Below are 16,783 nucleotides of genomic sequence, written 5' to 3'. Positions count from 1 at the left end.
AAACATGCACAGAGCATGCAAAGTATAGTTCCTGTCTTAGGTCATCATTACCAACTCCATTACTTTGGGCTGCCTCCTGGTGCCAGAGACCTGGGTTCAATCCTGACCACGGGTGCTGTCTGTAGGGAGTTTGCAAGTTCTCCCTGTGACTGTGCGAGTTTTCTCTGGATTCTCCAGTTTCCTCCCACATACCAGACATATGGCTTCTGTAAATTGTCCGTAGTGCGTAGGATAGTGCTAGTATGGGGTGATTGTTGGCGGTAAGGGCTGAAGGGCCTGTTTCTATCTGCATCTCTAAACTAAAGTTGATAGCGTTGATTAGCAGTGTTGTATGGCTGATTACCTGACCACAGGATCAGAGGAGTACATATTGTCCCATGATCCAGTTGCGATGTTCGATAGTCCCATCTGCTCCTCGCTGCCTCTTACACTGCGTTGCTCCGCAACTTTTACCAAACGTCACCCCGCTGGACTCTCGTCAAGTATGAACCTGAACATCAAGATTCAGCTGCCTGCCACCACGAAGCCATCACAACACAGCCCACCCGCTCTTGCCTCTTCCAACATTTCCATTTTGCTCAATTTCAGCCACCCAGAGAGTGGATATCCATTGTGGCTGCGTCGTAGAAAACTGGGCTTTACGCTCGGAGAGGGTCCTGACCTAGATGGTTCACTGATCACCCGGGCAACCCCTCCACCGAGCACACCCTCCACTGGGCACACCCTCCACTGGGCACCCCCTCCACCAGAGAACCCCCTCCACCGGGCACCCCCTCCACCAGAGAACCCCCTCCACCGGGCACCCCCTCCACCAGAGAACCCCCTCCACCGGGCACACCCTCCACCAGAGAACCCCCTCCACCGGGCACCCCCTCCACCAGAGAACCCCCTCCACCGGAGAACCCCCTCCACCGGAGAACCCCCTCCACCGGAGAACCCCCTCCACCGGGCAGCCCCTGCACCAGAGAACCCCCTGCACCGGGCACCCCCTCCACCGGGCCACCCCTGCACCGGGCAACCCCTGCACCGGGCAACCCCTGCACTGGGCACCCCCTCCACCAGAGAACCCCTGCACCGGGCACCCCCTCCACCAGAGAACCTCCTCCACCGGGCACCCCCTCCACCGGGCAGCCCCTGCACCGGGCACCCCCTGCACCAGAGAACCCTTGCACCGGGCACCCCCTCCACTGGGCACCCCCTGCACCAGAGAACCCCTGCACCGGGCACCCCCTCCACTGGGCACTCCCTGCACCAGAGAACCCCCTGCACCGGGCACCCCCTCCACCGGGCACCCCCTGCACTGAGCCCATGAGCAACCCCTTCTCATTTCCAAAATATTCCTAACTTCCACACAAAATGCTGGAGTAACTCAGCGGGACAGGCAACGTCTCTGGAGAGAAGGAATGGGTGACGTTTCGGGTTGGGACCCTTCTTCAGACCTAAAATGTCACCTATCCGTGTTCTCCAGAGATGCTGCCTGTCCCGTCGAGTTACTCCAGCATTTTGTGTCTGTGTTTGGTGTAAACCAGCATCTGCAGTTGCTTCCCACACCCAACTACCAGGCAACAGGGAACCGGTGCAAAAGCTCAGTCCCTGTGCAGAGGGGCAGTGAAATGGAGGAGCAGCCACTCTTTGCTTTGCATTGGCACGGACAGGAGCCAGAAGCAGGAATAATGCAGAGTCAGACGCCAAGCTCAGCAGGAAGCTGTGCTCAAGCCAACGCACAGAGTTAAATATAAACCCACTGGCCCGGCCCGGCCCGGCCCTGCCCTTCAGCCGAGGAACAACACATGGGACGTGGGCAAACGCAAGCTGGCAGAACAACAGGTGCATGTGTGCGTGGGGACTGCACTGACCGGTTTCCTGAAGGGCAGCAGTATTTGTCTCCGGAGCACATGGAAGTAGTTTGCAGGCGTGGAGCAGTTCACCACAATCCAGTTGGTGTCGTGCAGCTGACGCACCACAAAATCATCCGTGAATTTCTGCAGCGGGGAAATATCAAGGTTAGTACGATCCCTCAACGCCAGTACGATCCCTCAACGCCAGAGGTCAGACTGAGAGACGCAGGCTGCCTGCAGCACGCTTTACCACACACTTACTGGAACAACGTCAGGGTCATCATTGCACATCTGCAGGAACCGCTCTGGTCTTGCCGACGAATGTTCCGGTCCCTGTAACCATGATAAAAGTCACGGATCATTTACAGCTCACTACAGCATGCCGCGAGAATGACTGTGCTGTTTAAGAAATGGTTGAGAAGAAATTCAATGTCTTCATTGCAATTGTTGAAACAAGATACCCATCAGCCCTGGAATATGCTCAACAGCTAAAGCAGCAGCGGTTCAACTACTCTAGCTACGTTTGTTAGTTAAACTTTGTACTTCCTGGATCACACGCCGTTAGCTACAGGGACAGGTGGGACAGACTGGAATGGCTTTCTCTGGAACGTCAGAGGCCGAGTGGAGATCTGATAGAAGTATGGAAGATTATGAGAGTTGTAGATAGGGTAGACAATCAGAACCCTCCTCCCTGGGTGGAAGTGTCAAGGACTAGAGGGTAGAACTTTAAGGCGTGAAGGCCGATGTGTGGCAGGTTTTTTTCTTTTACACAAAGAGTGGTGGGTGCCTGGAACGCACTGCCAGGGGTGGTGGTGGTGGAGGCAGATACAATGGCAGCATTTAAGAGGTGTCTAGGTATCCACATAGATATGCAGGGAATGGAGGGAAACAGATCACGTGCAGGTAGAGGAAATTAGTTTAGCTTTGCATCATGTTCAGCACGGACATTGTGGGTTGAGGGGACTGTTCTATGATACAACTGCAATACATTTCAGTCAGAATTGAAGCTGGATAAATTACGTCTTTAGTTCCAGTACTTAGTTTCTCAGAAATACTTCACAGTCCCAAAGGCAGTATGGGGGTCCAAAGAGGGCTGTCACTTTCCTAACCCCCCCCCATGGCCCCTCAAATAATTGACTTACACTCATGTGGTAGGGATGGGAGACTTTGAAAAGAAGGCAATCATAGGTTTGTTGATCATAAGTTAAATGCAGCAGATTTAATTATTTTAGTTATTAGTTAGCACGGTCATGTCAGGAAATTTCAACATTTAATTTTTAAAGGACATCAGGCTGTGGTTTCCCTGTTCATTCTGCCCAAAACTCCAGGATGTACAAAGCAAAACTTAAAGGGAAATTGGGACTAGATTCCCAAGTTTTAGTTTCGACCGGCTGTTGTATAAACAGTGCATTATTTTAGGTTTGCTGCACTCGAGGTGAGAAAAGGACTTTTAAATTCCTTATTTTAACCAATTTAAATAACATTCTGCCCTGATTCCAGCATCTGCTGTCACTTGCGTCTCTAATTCTGGGAAAGTGAAATCGAATCATTAAAAATACACAGCAAAAAAACCCCACAAAGTGCTGGAGGAACTCAGGCAGCATCTGTGGTGGGAATGGTCAGACAATGTTTTGGGTCGAGACCCTTCTTCGGTCTGAAATGTTGTTTGTCCATTTCCCTTTGCAGATGCTACCTGACCTGCTGGGTTCCTCCAGCAGTTTGTTTCTTGCTCAAGATACCAGCAGCTGCAGTCTCTCATGTCAACATATACACAGGGTCTGGAGACGAGGGCAGGACTTGCTAACCTCTCTCTCTATCTGCACGCCAACAAGCTTGCTTTGTAACTCCAACATGTCCAGGTTAGATTTTACACTTCAAGATGGTTTTAAACTTATTCACATACAAATAAAGTTTTGCACGCAAGATTTTCTTTAGCGCTTCAATTGCCTTGCAAGCCAGGTTAAAATAATGCTTACGCAAAGATTCAAAAGGTGCGATGATTTCATTGTCATGGCGACTGCTGGTACATTACGATACGATAGAACTTTATTTATCCCAGGAGGGAAAATAGTCTGCCAACTGTCATAAAACACAACATAGAAAATAGGGTGCAGGAGTAGGCCATTCAGCCCCTCAAGCCAGCACCGCCATTCAATATGATCATGGCTGATCATCAAAATCAGTACCCCGTTCCTGCATTCCCCCTTGATTCCGTTAACCCTAAGAGCTATAGATAGAGTTAGATAGAGCTCTAGGGGCTAGTGGAATCAAGGGATATGGGGAGAAAGCAGGCACGGGTTACTGATTGTGAATGATCAGCCATGATCACAATGAATGGCGGTGCTGGCTCAAAGGGCCAAATGGCCTCCTCCTGCACCTATTTTCTATTTTCCATATCTAACTCTCTCAGTAATATACATGAAATTAAAATGTGTGATGAAATTACATTTCATTACATCCTGCTGGTTGGTTAGGGTCTCACAGAATCCAAATGTTGAAGGGCTCTCCAAGTGAGCGCGGCGAGACCAGGGCTCTTGGCCTGGGGGGAGGGGGGGCTGACGATAGTTGCCCCTCTCTGAGCGCAGCAAGACCAGGCGGCCCCTGGATGGGGGCCTGACGATAGTTGCCCCTCTCTGAGCGCAGCAAGACCAGGCGGCCCCTGGACTGGAGGGGGGGGGGGCTGACAATAGTTGCCCCTCTCTGAGCATAGTGAGACCACGTGATTCCTGGCCTGGGGGGGGCTGACGATAATTGCCCATCAGTGAGTGCGCTGAGACCAGGCGACCCTTGGATGGGCGGCTGACGATAGTTGCCCCTCTCTGAGCGCAGCAAGACCAGGCGGCCCCTGGATGGGCGGCCTGACGATAGTTGCCCCTCTCTGAGCGCAGCGAGACCAGGCGACCCCTGGATGGGGGGGCTGACGATAGTTGCCCCTCTCTGAGCGCAGCAAGACCAGGCGGCCCCTGGATGGGCAGCCTGACGATAGTTGCCCCTCTCTGAGCGCAGCGAGACCAGGCGACCCCTGGATGGGGGGGCTGACGATAGTTGCCCCTCTCTGAGCGCAGCAAGACCAGGCGACCCCTGGATGGGGGCCTGACGATAGTTGCCCCTCTCGGGGTGAGGGCTTACCATTCCTTCCATGCCGTGTGGGAGGAGTAGGACGATGCCATTCTGTCGCACCCACTTGGCCTGGCCCGGGCTGATGAACTGATCAATGATGCACTGCGCGGTGTTGTGGAAGTCTCCAAACTGGGCCTCCCACAGAACCAGGGCATTGGGACTCGCCATCGCAAAACCCAGCTCAAACCCTGCAAACCACAGACCACAGACATCTTCATAAACATCATTTAACATCAACATCAATGATTTGGATCAGAGTGTAAAGTTTAATGAGACCATAAGTCATAAGTAGACACAAAATGCTGGAGAAATTTCTTTAGTCAGAGGGTGGTGAATCTGTGGGATTCTTTGCCACAGACAGCTGTGGAGGCCAAGTCAGTGGATATTTTTAAGGCAGAGATAGATAGATTCTTGATTAGTATGGGTGTCAGGGGTTATGGGGAGAAGGCAGGAGAATGGGGTTAGGAGGGAGAGATAGATCAGCCATGATTGAATGGTGGAGTGGACTTGATGGGACGAATGGCCTAATTCTACTCCTATTCCTTATGTCCTCATGTAACTCAGCGGGACAGGCAGCAACTCTGGATAGAAGGAATGGGTGGCGTTTCTGGTCGAGACCCTTCAAGGAGCAAAATTAGGCCATTCAGCCCATCCAGTCTACTTCCCCATTCAATCATGGCTGATCTATTTCTCCCTCTCAACACCATTCTTCTGCCTTCACCCCGTAATAAATTCGAGTTTATAGCTGATACAAAGGTAAGTGGCAGCACGGGTTGGCAGAAATGTGAGTTTATCCAATTTGGTGTAAAAGGGTAGAGTGATTTTTAAATGGGGAGAGATTGAAAGGTATTGATGTTCAGAGAGAGTATGCACACACTTGCGAACATGCTGGTACAGCAAGCATTTAGGAAATCATTTACATGTTGATTTTTGTTGCTAGAGGGCTTGACCAGAAGATTAGTGTAATGCTCCCATTATATAAGGCTACGTACCTGGAGGATTGTTTACTGGTCTCAGCTCCCCACCCGAGGGGAAGGCTAGATTTGGAACACAAGGCAGTCTGGGTTTTTATGCTCAAGTCTTTGCTGCGGGATTTCTGAATAAAGTGGCCACACAGTGGTGTAGCTGGTGGAGCTGCTGCCTCTCAGCTCCAGTGACCCTGGTTCGATCCAGACCCCTGATGCAGTCCGGGTGGAGTTTGCACGTTCTTCCAGGGACCACGTGGATTTCCTCCAGATGCTCTGGTTTCCCCCCACATCCCAAAGACTTGCAGATTGGCAAATTAATCGGGTTGTGAATGGTTCCCAGCTTATAGGTGAATGGCAGAATATCGAGGGGTGGATAAAAATGTGGTGAGAAGAAAATGGGATGAGCATAGGTTTACTGTGAAATGGTGCCTGACGTTGGTATGGACTTTGCTGGAGCAAAGGGGTCATCTCTTCAAATGACAAACCTTTTGAGGAAGATGATCTTCAGTTAGAATCAAAGGTTACACAAACCTGGCAGATAAAATAGTCACCGTTTGACTTTACTTGAATGCCAAACAATAATTCAGAGGCCGTGGTTTTGACAGCAGACCATGAGTGTTTAGTTAGAGACACAAATGCAGGGACAGTTTCTCCCCAGTCTCACGTATCTGAAGCATCCTATCACCCAACGAGAGAGCTGTGCTGACCTCCCATCTACCTCATTGGAGACCCTCAGACGATCCTTAATCTGACTTTACCTTGCACTAAACGTTATTCCCTTTAGCCTGTATCTGTGTGGACAGCCTGATTGTAATCACGTCCAGTCTTTCCACTGAATGGGCAGCATGCAGCAAAAAAAGCTTTCCACTGTACCCGTGTACATGTGAGAATAAACTAAACTCAGGAATCTTAAATGAGCCACTATCTCCTCCCTCGCTCTGCACTCCCCCCCTCCCAGTGTGTCTGGTTCTTATTTATTCACAGCAGTATCGCAACTGTACGTGACATTACTCCATCCCGTGTTCACACTCCAAATAGCCACATTGGTAACGCAGCGAGCTTGATGCATAATAGATGACAACTTATAGGTTTATCACAGAAGACAAGTAAAACATCCTACCCAGCACCCCGTATTCCGAGAGCGAGCTGTTGCACACAGTGTACGGAGCTTGGTTTGGCCATAGGTGGTTCATGGGAATACAGGTCTTCTTATCCACGTTTTGGTCGTGCAGTACATGATGCCGATGGCTGGCAGAGAAACACAATTGTTCCATTAGTATCAGAGCTGGTATCTACACAACCTGGGTGGGAGGTGGAACGTGTGGTGAAGAGTGTAGCAAACAAACCCTTTCACTGGTGAGTTGGAGACCTTCCAGACAATTCAAGAACGGCTTTATACAGCAACATATCAACTGCTCCGAAAATAGACACGAAATGCTGGAGTAACTCAGCGGGACAGGCAGCATCTCTGGAGAGAAGGAATCGGTGACCTTTTGGGTCGAGACCCTTCTTCAGACTGAGAGTCAGGGGAGAGGGAAACTGGAGATATGGAAGGGTACAAAGCCTCTCACTCAAAGTGTTTGCTTAAATCACAGAGAGCAACAATTCACAAGCTGCATGTGGCTAAATGATGCCACTCCAGCACTTTGTAACTTTCCACTGAAACCCAGATCATGGTTTATGCAGAAATTTATTTAAAGGTTTGTAAGAATAAACTAAATTTTGCTGAAATGGTTCGAATAACAAAAGTGGTACAAAAGTGCTATACGAATGATGCATCCTGAGGATATTAAGTGATTCGTGTCTTCCAAGAAGAGAAACACAGCACAAGAGTTTGACTCGATAATGAAGTATAAACACTGACCACTTTAACCATTTACGATACGATGAAACTTTATTTATCCCAGGAGGGAAGTTGAAAGTACCTGAAAGTTCCTCTCTCCACGTCCTGTCCACTCAAGCGGATGTGTATCCCCTCGTTCAGCAGGGATCCAAAGGCCATGTACTCTGCCAAGGCCCAGTCCACCATGCGGTTTTTCACCATCTCTCCACGGCCCTTTAGGATGCGAGTCAGACCTGCGATAATGAGAACCATTCAGCACTGTGATTATCAACAGCAGAGCAAATGCTGCTGAGGGATTAGGTGCCGCCTAATCCCACAAGACCCACAGGATACATCAAAGATAGACACAAAAAGCTGGAGTAACTCAGTGGGACTGGCAGCATCTCTGGAGAGAAGGAATGGGTGACGTTTCACAGAGTGCTGGAGTAACTCAGCGGGTCAGGCAGCATCTCTGGAGAGAAGGAATGGGTGACGTTTCGGGTCGAGACCCTTTTTCAGACCCTCAGGATACACCTTTAGGAACGAAGGAGTAAGATAAAAGGAACTGAAACCTGCAACGTTTTAATCAAAGGAGACTCAGGGAACTGCAGATGCTGGAACCCTGAGCAAAATAAAAACTGCTGGAGGAACTCAATGGATCAGGCAGCATCTGTGTAGGGAAAAATGTCCAGGTCATTTTTAGAATTGAGGGGTAGAATCTTTCACGTTGTGACTGAGCAGGTGGCTTTCCACTTCCCCCTCTGACAGCAACTCTTCAGCAGAATTTTGCACCAAATCTTTGGAGCAAAGTAAAACAAAAAGACATTTACGTTTATGGATGATACCAATTCAGAGGGGTTGCGAACGTATAGAACAAATGGTTCCAGTAAAAGGATATGGACAGGTTAGCAAATTAGGTCAAAAGGTGGGGAATGAGATTTAATAATGCACAGAATATAAACATAGGATACAAAATAAATAGGAAGAATCTGCACAAAAAAATCTAGGAGAATTTAAAACATAATGTAAAACATTTTAAACATCTATAGACTGTTTCATTGTGGGGAAGGCAGCTAATTAGACTTTGGAATGTACTTCTTTAGGGATAAAGCATGTGTTTGAAAGCAGCTGCTACCTTGAGGAAAACAAGTCAAAGTATGTAGGTTTGCAAAACTGGTTTAACCTGTAGAGATGATTATGTCCACTCAGTTTAAGGAAATGATTTAAGGCAGAGAGTGGTGAAGGTGTGGAATTCTCTGCCTCAGAAGGCAGTGGAGGCCAGTTCATTGGATGCTTTCAAGAGAGTGCTGGATAGAGCTCTTAAGGATAGCGGAGTGAGGGGGTATGGGGAGAAGGCAGGAACGGGGTACTGATTGAGAGTGATCAGCCATGATCGCATTGAATGGCGGTGCTGGCTCGAAGGGCTGAATGGCCTACTCCTGCACCTATTGTCTATTGTCTATTGTCTATTATCTATTGAAAGGAAGGCACTGATCCAAGCTGAGCTCAGTTGTCGATACCTCGTGGGGATTATGTATGGCCATTGTTTGCTCAATGCTATTTTAGGGACCAGATGCCATGACCTGTGAGTTATACAAGTGGGGGGGTGAACCAACCGATATTTTTACGGTGGAGATTATCCGATTTTTGTTGAGTAAAGGTGTCAGGGGTTATGGAGCGAAGGCAGGAGAATGGGTTTGAGAGGGAAAGAAAGATCAGCCATGATTGAATGGCGGAGAAGACTTGATGGGCCGAATGGCCTTATTCTGCCCCTGGAACTTACGAAGCTGCATTTTTCCAGATGTTACATATTGATTTTCTCCTCCACAATTTGTGCTGTTACCCTTTCCCCCGTTAGGTAGTGTTATTATCAATACTACAATGCCACAAAGGGGTTATATCATCAAATAGATCACAAAGGTGAGAAATGATGGATCAAAAATTCATTAAAAAAAACAATTATACTACAAGCTATACAATACCCATGTGGACCAAATACCTGCTGATGTTTCTGGATGAGAAGTTTGGACCGCAGTCCACAAAAAGTGAATCATATCTACCTCCGTGAATGGTGAAGTCTTCTACCGGGACCGAGCTGGCTATGTTCCCAATGTGATTCAACATGTCCTCAGTGAGACCAGTAGATGGACAGGTCATGCTTTTAGGTTGGCCATCCAGAGTGAAAAAACCTGAGGGGGGGGGGGAATGGACAAAAAGTGAATTAATGCTAAAGAAAGTGCCCTTTTCCCCCTCTATTTGTACCTACAGGCGTTCCCGGGCTTGCGATGCTTCGACTTTGCGATGGTGCAAACTACAGCGACCCATAGCGAGCCGCCCCTTGCTTCCGGCCACGTGATCACGTGTATTAAATGCATTTGGACTTACAATATCTTTGGTTTGCGATGGGTTTCTCGGAACGGAACCCCATGGTAAGCTGAGGAGCGAGCGCCTGCACTGACCAGATGAATGGATAGACAGTTCCCAGTCACTGCTGCGATCTGCCATCAATTCTCGTTCATAGTTTGATCTACGGACTTCACCTACCGTCAGGTCCTGAGGCACTTAAGATATTTATTTGCCAATACTTACCTTCTCATACAGGAACATGAACCTGCACCAGTAAGTGTTTTTAACATATTGAGGATGTGAACAAGTGCCAATGACTATGAAAATGTGTAAAAAGCACAAGTGGATGTCACAGTGGCGTAGCTGGTAGAGGTGCTGCCTCACAGCACCAAAAACCCAGGTTCCATCCTGACTACAGGATCTGTAGGAAAATAACTGCAGATGCTGGTACAAATCGTAGGTATTTATTCACAAAATGCTGGAGTAACTCAGCAGGTCAGGCAGACTGAAGAAGGGTCTCGACGCGAAACGTCACCCATTCCTTCTCTCCTGAGATGCTGCCTGACCTGCTGAGTTACTCCAGCATTTTCTGACTACAGGAGCTGACTGTGCAGAGTTTGTACATTCTCCATGTGTCTCTCCATGTGGGAGTTTCCTCCCACATCCCAAAGTCATGCAGGTTTGTAGGTTAATGGGCTTCTGTAAATTGTACCTATGATGCAGGGAGTGGACATGAAAGTGGGATAACATGCAACTAATGTACAGGTGATAGATGGTACGCTTGGTCTGAAGGGGTTGTTTCCACGCTGTGTGACTCTACGACCAACACTGATTCATAGCTCCTGTGTGTTATAAAAGTATGAAGAAATGCCAATGCAGGCATGAATCAGTTCCAGTGAGTGCGTACCAGACAGGGGATGCGAGTCAGTGCCAGCGAGAATATGCACTACAAACAGGAGACAGAAATCAATACTAGCGAGAAAGAATATAACAAGCAGAAGGTGTGAATGATCACCAACGAGTGTGCACAGCAGAAGGGGATGCGAGTCTGTACCAGCAAGAGTGTTACATGCAGCAGATGTGAATTAGTACCAGCACGTGTGTTATGCATGAGGAGCAGGAATCAATGGCAGTACCACATGGCAGCAACTAGTACAGGGGCTGACGTCAGTGGCACTGCAGATGCTAATATCAGAGCACATGAACCAGTGAGTGATAAACACTGGTGGTACAAGTCAGTGCCAACAAATAAATATAGGAATGAATTAACAAGGAACTGCAGATGCTGGTTTATAACCAAAGACACTAAATACTGGAGTAACTCTGCAGTTCAGGCAGCACCTCTGGTGAAGGGCCCTGACCCTTTAGAAGATCTGAAGGAGGATCCTGACCTGAAATGTCATCTATCCATGTTCTCCAGAGTCTACTCCGCCAATCATGGCTGATCTCTGCCTCCTAATCCCATTTTGCTGCCTTCTCCCCATAACCCTTAACACCCGTCCTTATCAAGAACTTGTCTATCTCTGTTAGATACACCCCGAAACATCACTCATTCCTTCTCTCCCGAGATGCTGCCTGACCTGAGTTACTCCAGCATTTTGTGTCTACCAAGAGATCTTCTGTGCCTGTAACGAGGCAGCAGAACAACACAGTGGATGGCTCTGCCCACTTACCCGGCCACGGCGAGTCCAGCCAGTGCTTAATGTGCATGATCTTCTCATCTTTGGATCGAGTATATGCTTCCTCACAAATCTTATCATATTTGGCCATTTCCTCCTAGACACCAAACAGCAAAAGAAAAAATACTTTCAGAAGTAGCGAACATAGAAGTAGCAAACTACATCTCGGTGTTAAATGCTTTGCTTTATTCCTCCAGACTGAAAGATCTGACTCTCAAGGAGCCCAGATCCCAACGCACAGAACATCTGCAGCTGGGAATAACATCTAAGATAAGTTGCAGTTTTGCTAAGTTGGATGATTTGCCAAGTTATGATTTGCTATTCATTAAGATGGAAAGTATATGAGAAGACTTACGAGGATGTTGCCAGGACTCAAGATCCTGAGATAGATTGGGTGGATGAGGGCTCTATTGCTTGAAGTGCAGGATGTCGAGGGGGCAATCTAATGGAGGTGAATAAAGTGATGAGAGGAGCAGATAGGGTGAATGAGGAGAATCTTTTAACCAGGGGAGGGGAGTCGGCAACCATAAGGTGAGAGGGAAAAGGTTTAATGGGAACCTGAGGGGCAACTTTTCAACTTGATGGAATAAGCTGCCAGAGGTAGATGAGGTAGGTACTGCAACAGCATTTAACAATCAGATGCATAGATAAGAAAGACCTTCCACCCTGCGTGCGACAAATGCAGGAAACTGGGACTGACTTAGATGGGACATTGATGAGTTGGGCCGAAGGTTCTTGCCCCTTGGTGTATACTCAATGACTCTCCTGGTGACTTCTAATACAGTGAAAACTTTGTACAAGGAATTTTAAAACAAAAATCTATTGTTTCTTGTTTGGTCTGATACCCTTGGTAATAATTTAAATGTTCCGAGTCTACAATGCTGTGGTTCTACAGTCACAAGAGGCTGGATCAGGCAAGAATGACGTTTCCTTCCCCAAAGCATACTGATAAAACAGTAATGGCTTTTCAACACTGTCTCAGGTTTTGTGTAGGAAGGAACTGCAGATGCTGGTTTACACCGAAGATAGACAATGCTGGAGTAACTCAGCGGGACAGGTTGCATCTCTGGTTAGAAGGAATGGGTGACGTTTCGGGTCGAGATCTTTCTTTAGACTGAAGAAGGGTCTCAACCCGAAACATCACCCATTCCTTCTCTCCGGAGACGCTGCCTGTCCCGCTGAGATACTCCAGCATTTTGTGTCTATCTTCACGTTTTGTGGACAACTTTAACTAAGGCCAGCTATTTCTTTCCATAATTATTTTTCAATAAAGTGGTAAAGTGGTAAATAAATTCTTAGACTGCTGGAGGTTGAGATTCTCTGGATCACGGTGTAATTAATACAAGCTCTGCACTGTAGTGCTTCCACATTCTGCAATGACTGATAATGTGAACGTCAAACCTCAAACTCCTGCTGAGTCACCACATCCTCAGACGTCAGCTTCTCTGCGTACTTCTTCAGCACAGACTTCTGCTTCTTGATCTGCTTGTACATCAGCGGCTGTGTGAACATGGGCTCGTCCATCTCATTATGCCCATTACGGCGGAAACAGACCTGTGGACACACCAACGAGCGGGCTCAGGCTTACCATTAAATACACGACAAAACAAACTACTCTTGCATCTGCTTGTTCATTAGGTCATAAGAGATCGGAGCAGAATTAGGCCATTTGGCCCATCAAGTCTACTCCGCCATTCAATCATGGCTGATCTATCTCTCCCTCCTAACCACATTCTCCTGCCTTCTCCCCATAACCTCTGACACCCGTACTAATCAAGAATCTATTTATCTATGCCTTAAAAATATCCACTTACTTGGCCTCCACAGCCTTCTGTGGCATTGAATTTCTCCTCATCTCCTTCTTAAAAGAATGTCCTTTAATTCTGAGGCTATCAACTCTAGTCCTAGACTCTCCCACTGGTGGAAACATCCTCTCCACATCCACTCTATCCAAGCCTTTCACTATTCTGTATGTTTCAATGAAGTCCCCCCTCATTCTTCTAAACTCCAGTGAGTACAGGCCCAGTGCTGACAAACGCTCATAATAGGTTAACCTACTCATTCCTGGGATCATTCTTGTAAATGATGATCATCATTCTTTGTTGATGATCAGTGATCATTCTCCCGCTGTTAACCTTCCCCTACGATGGCTTCTGCAGTGCAAGAATTACTTCACTTGAGAACTCTGTCAGTTGTCATCAGGTCAAGAGTTTTGGAACAATTGTTGTAGAGACGGTGCTTATATTCCACCCCAGTTTGTTCAGTGCTGTTCACAGGCCCCATAATTTCATTCAGTGCATTATAGAAATCCTTTGATAATATGAGGCTCGCCAAATGTACAACTTAAACCACCCACACTGCTGATTATCTTGGGAAAGTTTTAAAAGTATCACAGAAGTTTGGTGCCTATTATTTTCCTAACCACTTTTATCTTGGTACTGGATTGAGTTTCAAGAGGTTTTGCCCGTCCTTTGAGAAGTGGCAACACTAAACCATGCTGTGCAGCTGTGAGTTACTTCCTCCTTGGTTTGAACAAAAAAGGAGTGAAGCTACAATGTCCAGGTCGTGTGATGAAACATGTGAAGAGCCGGTAAAGTTGTGAACCCACTGAATGACCAGTCACCTACCAAATCTACCACGACATCCTTATGGAAGGTGTTGCGCCACTCCGCGGCCACGTTACACACATACATCACCGCCTCAGGGTCATCACCATTCACATGGAAGATGGGAGCATTCACCACACGGGCCACATCCGTTGGGTATGGAGAGGAGCGGGCGACACGTGGGTCAGTTGTGAATCCGATCTAGCAAAATAATAACCAAAACCACAAGTTACAACAACGAATGATACCTTGCTGGTCCCAGGCATTTTTAAATGCTTTAAACACAGGAGCAGATGCAGGGTACATGGATACTGGAAGGTATTTATTCACAAAATGCTGGAGTAACTCAGCAGGTCAGGCAGCATCTCGGGAGATAAGGAATGGGTGACGTTTCGAGTCGAGACCCTTCTATACTTGAATGTGTTTTACTAATGAGACCATGGCTAACTAACTTCACATGCCCACGATATTTTGACTTTGCGATGGTGCAAACAGCAGTGACCCATAGCGACCGCCGCTCGCTTCCGGCCAAGTGATCACGTGTATTCAATGCATTTCGACTTATGATATTTTTGGTTTCCGATGGGTTTCTCGGAAGGTAAGCAGTTGTTCGCATGTATTGTTGTGAAAGTGCATGGTGACTATCCAATTGCAATGCATAGATGAAACAGATAAGAAGCTGTACCACATCTATACTGAGCTGAGTCAGCCCTGGTCTATAAGCAGCAGCACAATGACTGGAGGCAGCAGATTGATGACTAGATTTGTGACCTTTTCCACCGTAATAAAGTCAAAACTACTTGAACTGACACAATCTTGTTAATCATTCTTGCACGTTTTTTTAAACCAAATGTTTATATTTCAACTTAGCATATTGCATACTATTTAAAAAGTCACTTACAACTAAATAACCAGCTTGAGGACATTACATCTGTCAGACACAGGGAGCTCCGTTAAACCAATGCTTCGGGGAAGTGTGCAAAGTAAGAGGAGAGGTTTTGGTACAGAGATCACCAGATCTTTGTGGAGAATTTGTATTTGCCGTTGATGAAGTAAATTCTGGGCAAGATTTCATCCAATTTGCATGTCAATGGACAAATTGGATAAGTTGCTGTTTATGTGAGTCATTTGTAAATACAGTGAACAGCTGCAGCATAGATCATATGTTGCCAGGGTCTCCACCCCAAACGTCACCCATTCCTTCTCTCCCGAGATGCTGCCTGACCTGCTGAGTTACTCCAGCATTTTGTGAATAAATCGATTTGTACCAGCATCTGCAGTTATTTTCTTATACTTGCCAGTTTGAATGCCTACCTGTTATCGCTACTATCATCGCTTAATTATTTTACTATCCAAATCAATAGTTCACTTTCCCTTCCAGGAGCCGATCCCTTGCAAATTAGGCCAAGCCCATAGACATTCCACCAGCCACTTCAAAAGTGCCCGGTGCGGCTCGGCCGCGGGACTTAGCTGCGCACGGCTCGGTCGCGGGGCCTTCCACCGCCCGGTTCGGCCGCGAGACGTTTCAGCGCCCGGTGCGGCTCGGCCGCGGGGACTTCCATCCCCTTGCGGGGACTGTGCGGGTCGGTCGGGGACGAGCTGTCTGTCCGTGGGCGTGGGGAAGAGAGTGGAAGTTTTGTTGCCTCCATCACAGTGAGGGGGTGTTTGGAGTCACTGTGATGGACGTTTGTGTTGGGGTCATGTGTCTTGTGTTCTTTTTTGTGTGTGACTGCTATGTAGTTTCGTTCGGTACCTTGGTACCGAATGACAAATAAAGCTCTGTTGAACTGTTGAACTGTTGAAAATCACAGCCAGCATCATGTGGCACAACCTACCCGTGTTCTATGTCTGACCAAATGAAAGAGCAGGTTATTCAGTCATTATACATCATTAAACAAGTAATTTTCAAACAATGTATGTCAGGCTAATTGGTCATTGAGTCCCATATTGGAGAAAGGATGTGCTGGCTCTGGAGAGGGTCCAGAGGAGGCTTACAAGCATGATTCCCGGAATGAGTGGGTTAACATATGATGAGCATTTGACAGCACTGGGCCTCTACTCACTGGAGTTTAGAAAGTTGGGGGAGGACCTCGTTGAAACTTACAGAATAATGAAAGGCATGGATAGAGTGGATGTGGAAAGGATGTTTCCAATGGTGGGAAAGTCTAGGACCAGAGGTTATAGCCTTGGAATTAAAGGATGCTCTTTTAAAAAGGTGAGGAGGAACTTCTTTAATCAGACGGTTGTTAATTTGTGGAACTCATTGCCACCGAGGGCTGTGGAGGCCAAGTAGGTGGATATATTAAAGACAGATAGACAGGTTTTTGACGAGAACAGGTGTCAAGGGTTATGGGGAGAAGGCAGGAAAATGGGATTAGGTGGCAGAGATCAGCCATGATAGAAT

The 16,783-nt window shown here is 47.4% G+C and overlaps 1 protein-coding gene across 6 annotated transcripts in view; it reads right to left on the bottom strand.

Moving 5' to 3' along the window:
* Window positions 1-16,783, bottom strand: part of LOC144610402 (2-oxoglutarate dehydrogenase complex component E1) — a 65,973-nt gene that overhangs the window by 6,025 nt on the left and 43,165 nt on the right. For all 6 annotated transcript variants that reach the window (XM_078429036.1, XM_078429039.1, XM_078429041.1 and 3 more), the window contains 9 exons: window positions 14,401-14,580; window positions 13,175-13,327; window positions 11,768-11,870; window positions 9,809-9,937; window positions 7,852-8,002; window positions 7,047-7,174; window positions 4,968-5,146; window positions 2,100-2,171; window positions 1,857-1,982 (listed from right to left, as the gene is read on the bottom strand). In XM_078429036.1, coding sequence (XP_078285162.1) covers window positions 1,857-1,982; window positions 2,100-2,171; window positions 4,968-5,146; window positions 7,047-7,174; window positions 7,852-8,002; window positions 9,809-9,937; window positions 11,768-11,870; window positions 13,175-13,327; window positions 14,401-14,580 — 1,221 coding nt within the window. The remainder of the gene's footprint in view (window positions 1-1,856; window positions 1,983-2,099; window positions 2,172-4,967; window positions 5,147-7,046; window positions 7,175-7,851; window positions 8,003-9,808; window positions 9,938-11,767; window positions 11,871-13,174; window positions 13,328-14,400; window positions 14,581-16,783) is intronic.

This window comes from Rhinoraja longicauda, chromosome 36, assembly GCF_053455715.1.
Source record: "Rhinoraja longicauda isolate Sanriku21f chromosome 36, sRhiLon1.1, whole genome shotgun sequence".
In the NCBI taxonomy this organism is placed as follows: Eukaryota; Metazoa; Chordata; class Chondrichthyes; order Rajiformes; family Arhynchobatidae; genus Rhinoraja; species Rhinoraja longicauda.
The sequence above is the reverse complement of the archived record's forward strand: the minus strand, read 5'-3'. Positions and strand labels throughout refer to the sequence as shown.